This window comes from Oryzias latipes, chromosome 21, assembly GCF_002234675.1.
Source record: "Oryzias latipes chromosome 21, ASM223467v1".
NCBI lineage: Eukaryota > Metazoa > Chordata > Actinopteri > Beloniformes > Adrianichthyidae > Oryzias > Oryzias latipes.
In genome coordinates, this window is record NC_019879.2 from 1,063,105 (window position 1) to 1,075,984 (window position 12,880).

Genomic DNA, 12,880 nt, shown 5'->3' on the forward strand with positions numbered 1-12,880 from the left:
GGCGTGAGGGACTACTGTTTCTGTTACCATTTTCAGGCAAAAGACTCCATAATCCGAGGAACTCGTTTTGTAATCACTGATCTGAAAAAAGGTCAACAGTACAGGTTTAGAGTGACAGCTATAAATGCTGGTGGAACTGGAGAACCCGGAGAAGTCCCAGAGCTGCTTGAGGTTAACGACAGAACCAGTAAGTCAATCTGGATGTTTTATTGCCTGACACAAACATTCCATTGAAGATGCAGTGTTCATGTTCCTTATTTATCTACCCAGTGGATTCCTGCATTGATTTTCTGTCTTCTTTAGTTGCTCCTGAGGTTGAGCTGGATGCTACAGTGAAGGAGAGGATTGTGGTCCACGCTGGCGGTGTGATCCGCATCATCGCCTATGTATCTGGCAGGCCGTCACCTGAGGTGACATGGAGCAGAGACGGAGCAGCCCTCCCCCCTGAGGCTAAAGTGGAGACAACAGCCATCAGCTCTTCACTTGTCATTAAACCTTGTGTCAGGAGACATCTTGGCATCTACACACTGACTGCCAAGAATGCTGGAGGGGTGAAAACCAAAAACATCACAGCAGAAGTTCTAGGTGAAAAAGTGTGAACCAATAATTTAACCTAGCAGGAAATATCCATTCAGTGTTTTTTAATCGCTGTTCTTCTTTGGTAAAGATGTACCTGGACCTGTGGGCATCCCCTTTATGGCTGACAACCTAAGCATAGATTCCTGCAAGCTCAGCTGGTTTTTCCCTGAAAATGATGGCGGCTCACCAATCAGCAACTACATAATTGAAAAACGTGAGGCTGACCGCAAAGCCTGGACTTCCCTGTCTTACACTGCCAGCAGACAGAGTGCTGTTGCTCGTGGCCTGACTTTGGGAAAGGAATACTTCTTCAGAGTGGCTGCAGAAAATGCCATCGGCATCGGACCTTTTGTGGAAACTGCTGCTGAGCTCATTATCAAGGAGCCAATTAGTGAGTTCAACACTGTAGCTCTCTGCATGTCAAACACATGTTCAACAGTCCTTTCAACCATAACCAAAAGGACATCCTTCAGATATAAAGAGAGTCTATTGTAACTTTATTTTCTCTCAGGTGTACCCGATCGTCCCGAGGAACTCGAAGTCACCAAAGTTACCAGAGATTCAATTAGTGTAACCTGGAAGGCACCAAAGTTTGATGGAGGATCGGAGATCATAATGTACATCCTGGAGGCTCGCATGATTGGCAAAGACAAGTTCAACAGACTGACCAAGGACAAGTTGATGGAAAAGAAGTTTACATATGATGGTCTGAGGGAGGGTGACACCTTTGAATTCAGGGTGATTGCTGTTAATGAAGTTGGACCCAGCAAACCATCATTCTCTACAAAACCAATCACTTGCAGGGATGAACTGGGTGAGTTGTTTTCCAGCTCTCAATTACCAGATGACTTCAAAATAGGGGTGTAACGATTCATTTGAACAACAATACGATTCGTATCCTAATTTGTGGTTGCCGACCTGGTTCATAGTCGATTTTGGTTCATTTTAAACGATCTGATCCTCTGACCTAAAGTGGATCCAGATCCTCTTCATCCAAACTTCCAGCAGTGAGACTCAGACAGAAATTCCTGCTACTGATCAGTTTTCCAGATTCTTGGATTTCTTCCAGATCATCAAGTTAATGAAATCTGTGTCCAAACCAACAAGTAAACTAGAATGAATGTCAAATCCATTCACATGTTAGTTTCCTAAAGTTCACCACTGTTGTTTTTCCACATCCAAAGAATCCAAAGGGAACATTCTTACAACATTCTAGACACTGGATGGTCACATGACTTTATTCACAGTCTGTCCACACATTGGACTGGAATGATGGACTGATCCGTGTTCATGACATCACATGTGTGCTGTTGCTGTGATTGGTCATTTTAATGTTGTAGTAAAATAAATTTACCATGTCTCAATCCATATAGTATTTTCCAACATCGATTATTGATTTATCTGTTTTTAAAGATTTTTTAATTGTTTTAGGTCGATTTGATTCGATTAGCTTGTCTTGGATCGTAGGAATAGAAAAAAAAGGAATTGGTTAATAGAATAATAGTTACACCTCTACTTCAAAATATCACGATATATAATAGTATAATAAGGTTGCAAAAGCCTGTCTTACATGTTTATCTTTTTTTTCTTTTTCTTTACTGTTACCTCTTCCATGTATGTTGATTTTTTTAGTAACAGGAAAAATCCAGCAATCCAAAAGAAAAATAGACAAACTCATTTGTGCTTACAGAACCCAGGTTGCAAAATATTAGTAATTATTTGAAGTATGAGTTCTAAATGTTATCACAGTAAGATTGGACAGCTGTTGTGAGATTTTATATAATTTTTTTAACCCTGCAGAGCCACCAACAATTGAGCTGGACTTCCGGGACAAGATTGTCATCCGTGTGGAGGAGAGCTGTCTGCTTCAGGGCCGCTACACTGGAAAACCTTCACCAACTATCACCTGGTTCCGAGATGAGGATGAGCTGAAAGCTGACAAACATGTGATGTTCAAGAACACCCCGACCACTATGTCACTGGGCCTGATGAAGGCCAAGCGTGAGCACAGTGGCAAATATGTGGTGCTGGTGGAAAACAGCACCGGATCTAGAAAGGGAGTCTGCAATGTCACAGTTGTCGGTATGTAGTTTAAGCTAAAGCGAACAAATACAAAAAACATAGCATTGAACAAAAATATGTAACACCTAGAGATGGAATTCCCTTAAATAACTCAGTCAGGGTTTGCTTCAAAAGAAGTACATGAAAAAATGAGGGGATGGCGGATTTGAACATATATATTCAGGGTTTTTTTTTGTGTGTCTTTCTCTCTTTCCAGATCGCCCAACTCCTCCTGTCGGCCCTGTGGTGTTTGAGGAGGTGCACAGGGACCATATGGTGGTCTCATGGAAACCCCCACTGGACAGCGGAGGTGTAGATGTTTCAAACTATATAATAGAGAAAAGAGACATTAACAGAGAAATCTGGACCACAGTAACATCTGCCACTACCAAGACAACTTGCAAGGTATCTCTTTCTAATTTACCCAATGATGCCATGAAGTCTTACAAGCAATGTGATACAAAAACAATAAAAAACTAGTGGAATTAAAATTCCTGCACATGCTGTATTTTGTTCTAGATTCCTAAACTGACAGAAGGCAGAGAATACATCTTCAGAATCTCTGCTGAGAATATGTATGGAATTAGTGACCCACTGGAGTCGGAGGAGATGAAAGCCAAGGATCTTTTCAGTAAGGATTACTTAGCAAGAAATAAAAAGTGTCTGTCTGTCTGTCTGGCGGTTTGATTCACACAAGCATCCCAGAGTGAGAAGCTTTTGAAACAGCAAATGTTCTTTGAGGAAGTTTTATCTTTGCTAAACCTTTGAGAGTGGTCTGTGTAAAAGAAAAAAGAATAACAAGGAAGGTGGGAATTTTACTAGCATGCCTTGCCTGTTCAACCTGACTCTGGCAACTACACTGTCACAGTGGAAAATCCTGCTGGAAAAAAATCTGCAACTGTTGTAGTCCTTGTACTGAGTAAGTGAACTGCACAACAAAAGTAATAGGTGATGTAAACAAGCGTGTATTTTACTTTTGCAAACTCTGATTTCCAACAGACAAATCTGAAGGAATATCCTTGTGTGAAGAACATAAGCAGATGCAACACACCCAGTAGAGAATGAAAAGCTGAATAATAAAAAAAAAACAGGTTTAGCCTCGTATTTCTATGATAAACAGTCTTACTGTACCAGAAATGTTCTAATTCATCAGTAAGATAACTATTTTAAAATTGTTCTCAAAGAATTTTTTTGGCTTCTTTTTCTCTTGTGAAGGAGTCCCTGAAGCCCCTGAGATGCCAACCGTCAGGGAGGTATACGCTACCAACGCCCTGGTGTTGTGGAATCGGCCTCGGGACGGAGGAAAACCTATCCTCAACTACATACTCGAAAAGAAGGAGCCTGGAGCAAAGCGATGGTCAAGAGTCACCAGAGAAACCCTCTACCCGGCCACTCAGTACCGAGTTCAGGATCTGGTGGAAGGCTGCGAGTATGAATTCAGAGTCATGGCAGAGAATGAACTTGGAGTTGGAGATCCCAGTGTCCCCTCAAAACCCATTCTTGCAAAAGATCCAATAGGTCAGTCTGACAAAAAGTGGCAAAAAAATAAAATGTGTTTAGATTGTTACACCTCTTGTATGTAAAATTCAAATGGTGAAAAAAACTTTTTTTGCTTCTCGTTTCTCCTTTGCTTAACAAAATATTTCATTTGATGTCTAGTATGTCTTGGATATGCATTATTTGGATTATTTTTAAAACATTACAAACGGATCAGATTTAACTAAACTCAACATTTTGCTCACTCACTGACGGCTTGTTTTTTTTTTTTTTTTTTTTAATAGTTCTCCCCAGCCCTCCAGTGACCCCTGAGGCCTATGATAAAACCAAGGATTCCGTCAGCCTGAAGTGGCAAATGCCACGCCATGATGGAAAAGGACGGATCTTTGGCTACATCGTTGAATACCAAAAACCTGGCTCAGTAGAGTGGACTCAAGCCAACCAGACCCCAGAGGAATGTCCTGATCTCCACTATGTAGTGAAAGGTCTGGCTGATGGCCAAGAGTATACCTTCAGGATCTTTACTGTCAATGCTGCTGGAAGATCTGACCCTGCTTATGTGAAACAGAACATCAAGGTTCATGACAGACTCGGTATGGGCATTGCTTACATGTATTGTAATTTTGGGTGCATGACTGCAATACCAACAATGGCATTTGCTGAACTCAGTTTGAGATTCTGATTGAAGGTTGTATTTGTATGCAACTAAAAGGTTAACAGCAATATGTATTTGACATTTTATTATTGTAAGTTGAATTCAGTTTTTATGCAAAGTGCCAAATCATAACTATTGTTGTGGCAAAGTGCTTTTCGAATGCAAGAAACATCGAACCAAGTTAAGCTAATTTCAATTGTACTACTTCTAAATAATTCATGTATTTCATATTTAGTCAATATTAGACTAAGGAAACCAAATTGTCATAACTATACTTAACTGAAAACAATATGTGATTTTTTTTGATGCATTAGGATACTTACAAATTCAATTATGTCTTCACAGAGGAACCAGAGTTACTACTCGATGCTAACATGGCACGTGACCACTTAGCCATGGTTGGCACTGATATCACCCTTAGTGCCACAATTAAGGGTGTACCGACTCCAACAGTAAGCTGGACCAAGAATAATGAAGCTGTTCCTGCTCACGTTTCTGTTGTAGTCACTGCTTCAGGCAGTAAAGTTTTTATTCCTAAATGTGTCCGTCCTGACTCTGGCAACTACACTGTCACAGTGGAAAATCCTGCTGGAAAGAAATCTGCAACTGTTGTAGTCCTTGTACTGAGTAAGTGAACTGCACAACAAAAGTAATAGGTGATGTAAACAAGCGTGTATTTTACTTTTGCAAACTCTGATTTCCAACAGACAAGCCTTCTCCTCCCAGAGACCTAACAATCTCAGAAGTGACAAGTGAGTCTGCATACCTGACATGGAAAGCGCCAGAGGACAACGGGGGTGCTGTTATTTCTCATTATGTTGTGCAAAAGAAAGATGTTGCTGCAGAACAGTGGGTGCCTGTTGCCCCAGCCAATAAAAAGCTGAGTTTAATGGCCATGTACTTGATGGAAGGCATCCAGTATTTATTCAGAGTGGCTGCTGAGAACCAATTTGGTAGGAGTGACTTTACTGTGACCAAGACACCGATTAAGGCTCTTGATCCTCTCTGTAAGTGAAAACTACATCATCAACTTATTTTACAATTTGTAAAACTAATGTAGTCTATTTCTTTAATAAATTTTAATAACAGTTGTGCATGATGTAATTTCAACAAAAATCCCTCACGTTTTTCGTAATATTTTTTTATTCTTCCAACTTCAGAACTAATTTTACCTTGTACATACTTTTAGATCCACCTGGCCCACCAAAGAACCTGCACCACACTGATACAGATAAGACAGAGGTTTGGTTGGCTTGGGAATGGCCAGATCGCACTGGTGGAAGTGAAATTACTGGCTTCATTGTGGAGTACCAAGAGGAAAGTCAGACTGACTGGACCACTTTCAAGACTGTTAGCAACAACCACGCCCATGTAACAAGTTTAGTGGAGGGCAAAACTTACCGCTTCAGGGTTAAGTCTCAGAATGCCATAGGTGTGAGTCGCCCTGACACAAGTGTCCCAGTCACTTGCCAAGAGAAGACATGTAAGATTTTTAATTGTTTATGCAAGTTGTAGTTGCATGATTGGTTTGAAAATCTCATAGTAATATTTTTGGTTTATTTTCCCATCAGTGCCACCCACCATTGAAGTTGATGTGAAGCTCATAGAAGGACTTGTAGTCAAATCTGGCAGTACCATCACTTTGCCAGCTAAGATGATGGGTATACCACTTCCTACTGCTAAGTGGATGAGCGATGGCAAAGATATAACAAATGAGGGCAGATATCACATTGAATCTGTTGAATCCTCAACCGTTCTCCGTATTTCTGACTGTCAGAGGGCAGACACTGGAGAGTATGTCCTTACTGTTTCCAATCCAGCCGGCAGTAAAACAGTTGCTCTTCATGTCACTGTGTTGGATTTACCAGGCCCACCAATTGGGCCCATAAATATCTTGGAAGTTACCCCAGATCACATGATGATTCAGTGGAGAGCACCAAAGGATGATGGTGGCACTCCTGTCACCAACTATGTTGTGGAAAAGAAGGATGTGAAGAAACCATGGGAGCCCTGGTCTGTTGTTAGCTCAAGTGGCACCAGTACTAAAGCTAAGGTGTCAAGGTTGGAGAAGGGTCGTGAGTACATAGTTCGTGTTCGTGCTGAGAACAAAATTGGCATTGGCGCTGGGCTTGAAAGTCCACCTACTATTGCAAAACACTTGTTCAATCCTCCTGGTCCCCCAGGTCCTCCAGAATGTTCTGATATAACAGAAAATGCTGTGACATTAGAATGGGCTGTACCTGAATATGATGGAGGTAGCCCCATCAGTGGCTATGTGATTGAACGCAGAGAAATGACAGGAAAGTGGATTCGTGTCAACAAAACTCCTGTACTGGACCTCAGATATAGGGTTTCTGGTCTATTTGAAGGCAATATCTATGAGTTTAGAGTATTTGCTGAAAATGTTGCTGGCATTAGTGAACCTTCTCTGACCTCGGATCCTGTCAAGGCAACTCGGGCTATTACTAAACCCGGACCCCCAGGTAATCCTAAACTCAAAGACTGGAGCAAATCCTATGCTGACATCTGCTGGACAAAGCCTACAAGAGATGGTGGCAGCCCAATTCTTGGCTATGTGGTTGAGGCTCAGAAGTCAGGAACAGCTCAGTGGAACAGAATTAATAAGGATTTGATAAAAATGTGTGCTTACAGAGTGCCAGGTCTAGTTGAAGGAATGGAGTACAGAATACGCATTAGAGCTGCCAACCAGGTTGGAGAGAGTGAACCCAGGGAATTGGCTGAGACCATCGTTGCAAAGGATATCCTGGTACCCCCTGAAGTTGTTGTCGATGTATCTTGCCGAGATGCCTTGACAGTCAGAGCAGGCCAGATTATTAGTTTAATCTGTAGAGTGAAAGGCCGACCAGATCCAGAGATTACATGGACCAAGGATGCCAGGGCCTTGTCAAGGGATAAGCGTACAGAGATTAATAGCAGTTTCCCTCTTTGTGAGCTGGTCATCAGTGATGCTATCCGGTCAGATTATGGAAAATATGCTATTTGTGCCAAAAACAGCAGTGGACAAGCACAGGCAACTATTGTGGTCAATGTTTTGGACACACCTGGCCCTTGCCAAAATCTAAAGACTGCCTATGCAACCAAGAAATCCTGCATGGTATCGTGGGAGAATCCAGAAGATAATGGAGGTACAGAAATTACACAGTACATTATTGAGTGCCGTCAGCCAAGCCAAAGAGGCTGGACTGTGGTCTCCAATGACTGGACTAAGCGCCTGATTAAGGCTCCTCTCACAGAAGGTTGTGAGTATTTCTTTCGTGTTAGTGCAGAGAACAAAATTGGTGCTGGGCCATCAACTGAGACCAAAACACCTGTTTTGGCAGTTGATCCAATTGAGAAGCCTGGCGAACCAATCGACTTACACATTTCTGAAATTGGCAAGACTTTCTGTTTCCTGAAGTGGAAAAAACCAGACAATGATGGTGGAAGTCGTAACATAGGTTATCATATAGAAAAGAAACCTAAAGAGGCAGATGAATGGGAGAGAATTCACAAGGGTGCAATCAAGGAAACTTACTTCATGGCTGACAGGTGCATTGAAAATCAGATTTACCAGTTTAGAGTTCAGACTAAAAATGAGGGAGGAGAGAGTAACTGGGTGACCACACCAGAGGTAACAGTTAAAGAATATATCGAAGAACCTACGATCAAAATTAAACTGGAAGGAGTGCTTACAGTAAGGGCAGGAGACTCCATTGCCGTTGAATCAACAGTGAAGGGTAAGCCTCAACCTGATATAAAATGGACAAAAGATGACAGTACTGAGGAGATTAGAAAGAGCCCCAGGCTTCAGATTGAGACTGGTGCAGACTTTTCTAAGATTTTGCTCACTGGTGCTAAACGTACCGACAGTGGGAAATATTATATAACTGCTTCTAACAGTGCAGGATCATGCTCTGCTAATGCTGTAGTCAATGTTCTGGACAGACCTGGTCCCATCAGGGATCTTAAAATTTCTGGTATTACTGTTGACAGATGCCATCTAGCCTGGGAAATCCCAGAGGATGATGGTGGCTGTGATATTTACAATTATATCATAGAAAAATGTGAGACCAAAAGAGGGGTTTGGTCTGTACACTCTAACGCTGTCATCACCAATAAAGCTAAAGTAACTCGTCTTATTGAGGGCAACGAGTACATCTTTAGAGTTCGAGCTGAAAATAAAATGGGCCCAGGACCTGCGGTTCAGAGTGACGCAATTGTTGCTGGTACCCAGTTTAATGTACCTGATGCTCCTGAAGTGCCTGAAGTAACTAAGATTGGCAAGGAAGAAATGACTGTGCAGTGGTCAGAGCCAGAAAAAGATGGAGGAAAACCAATCACAGGTTATCTGTTAGAGAAGAAAGAAGAACATGCCATCAGATGGACCCTTGTCAATAAGGATCCGATTCCTGGAACTCGTTTCACAGTTACTGGACTTTTACCTCTCCATGACTACCAGTACAGAGTAAAGGCCGTCAATGAAATTGGCATCGGCAATCCAAGCAAGGCATCTCGTTCCATCACAGCAAAAGATACAGTTGGTATGTTGCACACAACATGTTCATTTTTATTTAATGGCTAAAAATTGTTTACATTCTCAATTCTTTTGTTTTATGCACATTGTATCATTTTACAGAGCCTCCTGCACCACCAACTAATTTAAAGGTTGTAGACAGTACCAAATCCACAATAACTCTTAGTTGGTCAAAGCCTGTCTCCGATGGAGGAGCTCCAATAATTGGCTATGTCGTAGAGATGAGAACACAGGGGACTGCCAAGAAAGGAGAAGATGGCTTCAAGAGGTGCAATGTTGCAGCCCAACTTGTCGTCTGTGAATTCACTGTCACAAGTCTGGATGAGAATCTTGTGTATGAATTCCGAGTGTCCGCCCAGAATCAGGTGGGCATGAGCCTGCCCTGTAATCTAGAAAGTGCTGTCATTCCAAAGGAAATTCTTGGTAGGTATTACCTTTTCTTCATTTATCGTTCATCAAAGCATAAAATGTATTAATCCTTGCATTACTAGTGGGTCTTTGGAAGCCAACTCTAAATCTATATTTGTGATGTTAAAGCTACATTTGCACTGTTTCATCCAACAGAGGCACCCGAAATTGATTTGGATGCCAGCCTGAAGCAGGGACTGACGGTTAGAGCTGGTTGTCCCATAAGACTTTGTGCCACTATCAGAGGGAGGCCGCCTCCCAAGGTCACATGGAGGAGGATGGGTGTTGACAATGTTGTCAGGAAGGGTAAAATTGATATTATCGACACCATGACCTTCTTGATCATTCCTGACAGCACTCGCGATGACTCTGGCAAATACTGCCTAACTCTGCAAAGCCCTGCTGGGGAAAAGGCTGTTTTTGTCAATGTTAAAGTACTTGGTAAGTTTTCTTTTTTTACTTGTATTTTATTGTTGTCAAAAGTATATTAATGTAGGTTTTGATTAAATGCATTGAAAAAAATCGTCTTCTTCTTTTTAAAAAAAAAAAAAGTTCATTCAAATGTATCTCCTCCTCTCGCCACATACCAGATACTCCTGGACCTGTAATGAATCTTGAAGCTACAGACATTAAACAGACATCAGCCGTCTTAACTTGGAGTCCTCCAGAGAATGATGGCGGCAGTGAGATAAAACACTTAATTGTTGAAAAACGCGAGATTGACCGCAAGACATGGGCAATGGTTAAGGCTGAGGTTCTGCCAGATAAAATTCCCTTCAAAGTCAGCGGCCTAATACCTGGGACTGAATACTATTTTAGAGTCACAGCTGTCAATGAGTATGGCTCTGGTGTTCCCAAAATGACACAAACCTCCTATCTGGCCACTGATCCTGTCAGTGAGTATTATCTCTTGGTCTCCATCTTATATTGTAATAAAACACATGAGCAAACTTTAGATATTTTTGAACGTTATTAAACACCTTCTTTTTATTTTATTTTCAGGTAAGCCAGACCCATGTGTGAAGATTGAAGTTTTAGAAATAACAAAGAATAGTGCCATAGTTGGCTGGTTAAAGCCAGAAAGAGATGGCGGTGCCAAAATCGATGGTTATGTAATTGAGTACATTGAGATAAAACCTCCTCCAGAGCCAGCAGTACCTGTTGAGGTTTGTAACCATACATATCTCTAATGTATGAGTACTTTATTGTGATTTCATAAATCTTACCATGTCTACAAATAGTAAGCTATGCATTGTTAACCTCTTTTTACCACTATTAAAAGGGCCCTGATGCAGAGACAGCTCCTGCACCCCCTCCACCTTCTCAAATAGAGGAAGAAGAAGAGACAGAGCCTGAAAAGGAAATATGGAATGCCTACACTACAGTAAAAGGTCTAACAGTTAGTGTTAGTGGCCTTAAGGAGGGAAAGAAGTACAAGTTCAGAGTGGCTGCCAAAAACAGTATGGGACTGAGTTCATTCACTGAGACCAGGGAACCGACTGAGATCAAGGAACAAATGGGTATGTTAATGTGTATGAGTTAAACTCTATGAGGGCCATTGTCAAGACATCTAAAATATTACAAACGCTTAATGATCACTTAGGTTTTTCCCAGTTTACACTCTCTAATTCTTTCAGAACTGCCTTAATTCTTTATTCTTGTTTCACCCTAGTGTTGAAAATATTCCTCAGAATTATCATTCGTGAAAATGCATTAAAGTTTATAGTGTCTGTAGTTACTAACTGCTGTCATCCATGATGATATCAAAAAATTGCAGTAACTTTCTTGACTGCACAACAGTGATGCAATTATCCGGTATGTTCCACCACAAACGGTAGAACATGGACAGACTGTGTGACACCAAAGGACATGATTGTGTGTGTTTCAGGAATCAGTTGGAAATGACAGTGGTCCCTTGTAACTTTTCAGGAACTCTTGTTTTTCTATCACCTTAAACAAGTTTTCCCATGTGCTAAAACATTGATAAAAGGTATTTTAATCAACTAAACTGCTGTTCTGACTTTTTAACTTCAGCAAGTTACCTTCACAATACCTCTAAATCGGTTGAATCCACTTGTGTGTCTGGCTGATTAGCGTTTACGCTAACCTTAATTATTGTAGCTAGTGTACCTTGTGGCAATGGAAAAAGACACATTTTTAAAAAAAAAATAAAAAAAAATTTCTGTTTTAGATTAAACTTTTGACTGCTCATTTTACCTCGACTTTCTCCCAAATCCACTAAGACAAACCTTTTGCATTCTTTTCCACAGTGGAGCCAAAGATTGTTATGCCAGAGACAGCCAGTGCTAAAGCTGGAGCCAAACTAAGAGTGGAGGCGCTGGTTTCAGGAAAACCCACCCCAGCCTGCAAGTGGATGCGTGATGAAAATCAAGTGGTTCCGTCCAGTCGCCTGGCTGTACATCAGTCTGCCAACTTATGTGTGCTTATCATCAAAGACGTCTCAAGGACTGATAGTGGAGAGTATAGTCTTGTGGCTGAGAACAGTTCTGCAAAGGTGTCCCAGGCAATAAAGATTGTTATCAGAGGTGAGTACCAGAGCTGGATGAATTTACATAATTCTAATTTACAACAGAGGTCACCTTAAAGCAGCACATTGAATATATTAACAATCAAATCAAAGAAAAAGATACACAGTTAAGCTATGTAATGTCCGAATCAACTCAAATGTTTGCAATTTGACATATTCCGATCTACAGAGGTAATTGTCTAACCCTTGTATATTTTAGACATCCCTGGTCCTCCTGAAGGTCCTGTGGAGATAAGTGACATTGATTCTGATGCTTGCTCCTTGTCCTGGAATAAACCCCTGGAGGATGGCGGAAGCAACATTACAAACTACGTGGTTGAGAAATGTGACATTAGCAGAGGTGACTGGGTGACAGCAGTGTCGTCTTGTGCAAAGACCAGCTGCAGATTGGGAAAACTCATTCCGGGAAAAGAGTATGTATTCCGGATCCGTGCTGAAAACCGCTTTGGTGTATCAGACCCCATTCAGTCTGACAGGATGGTTGCCAGGTTTCCCTTTGGTAAGTCTATATAAAATGTTCATCAAATGAAGGCTTTGATGAGCATTAGATTTAAACATGCGTTTATTGTGAATGAAAGTGTATGTCAAAAAATGACAT

At 41.3% G+C, this 12,880-nt stretch overlaps 1 protein-coding gene across 1 annotated transcript in view; it reads left to right on the plus strand.

Moving 5' to 3' along the window:
• LOC101159719 (titin) overlaps positions 1-12,880 on the plus strand; it is a 171,803-nt gene that overhangs the window by 107,797 nt on the left and 51,126 nt on the right. Inside the window, exons 153-172 of the mRNA XM_023950735.1 lie at positions 37-187; positions 304-585; positions 668-970; positions 1,091-1,393; positions 2,380-2,661; positions 2,858-3,045; positions 3,160-3,271; positions 3,856-4,158; positions 4,422-4,730; positions 5,138-5,419; positions 5,500-5,799; positions 5,982-6,275; positions 6,364-9,333; positions 9,429-9,749; positions 9,891-10,175; positions 10,325-10,630; positions 10,737-10,900; positions 11,017-11,254; positions 12,005-12,280; positions 12,482-12,781. Coding sequence (XP_023806503.1) covers positions 37-187; positions 304-585; positions 668-970; positions 1,091-1,393; positions 2,380-2,661; positions 2,858-3,045; positions 3,160-3,271; positions 3,856-4,158; positions 4,422-4,730; positions 5,138-5,419; positions 5,500-5,799; positions 5,982-6,275; positions 6,364-9,333; positions 9,429-9,749; positions 9,891-10,175; positions 10,325-10,630; positions 10,737-10,900; positions 11,017-11,254; positions 12,005-12,280; positions 12,482-12,781 — 7,969 coding nt within the window. The remainder of the gene's footprint in view (positions 1-36; positions 188-303; positions 586-667; positions 971-1,090; positions 1,394-2,379; positions 2,662-2,857; positions 3,046-3,159; positions 3,272-3,855; positions 4,159-4,421; positions 4,731-5,137; positions 5,420-5,499; positions 5,800-5,981; positions 6,276-6,363; positions 9,334-9,428; positions 9,750-9,890; positions 10,176-10,324; positions 10,631-10,736; positions 10,901-11,016; positions 11,255-12,004; positions 12,281-12,481; positions 12,782-12,880) is intronic.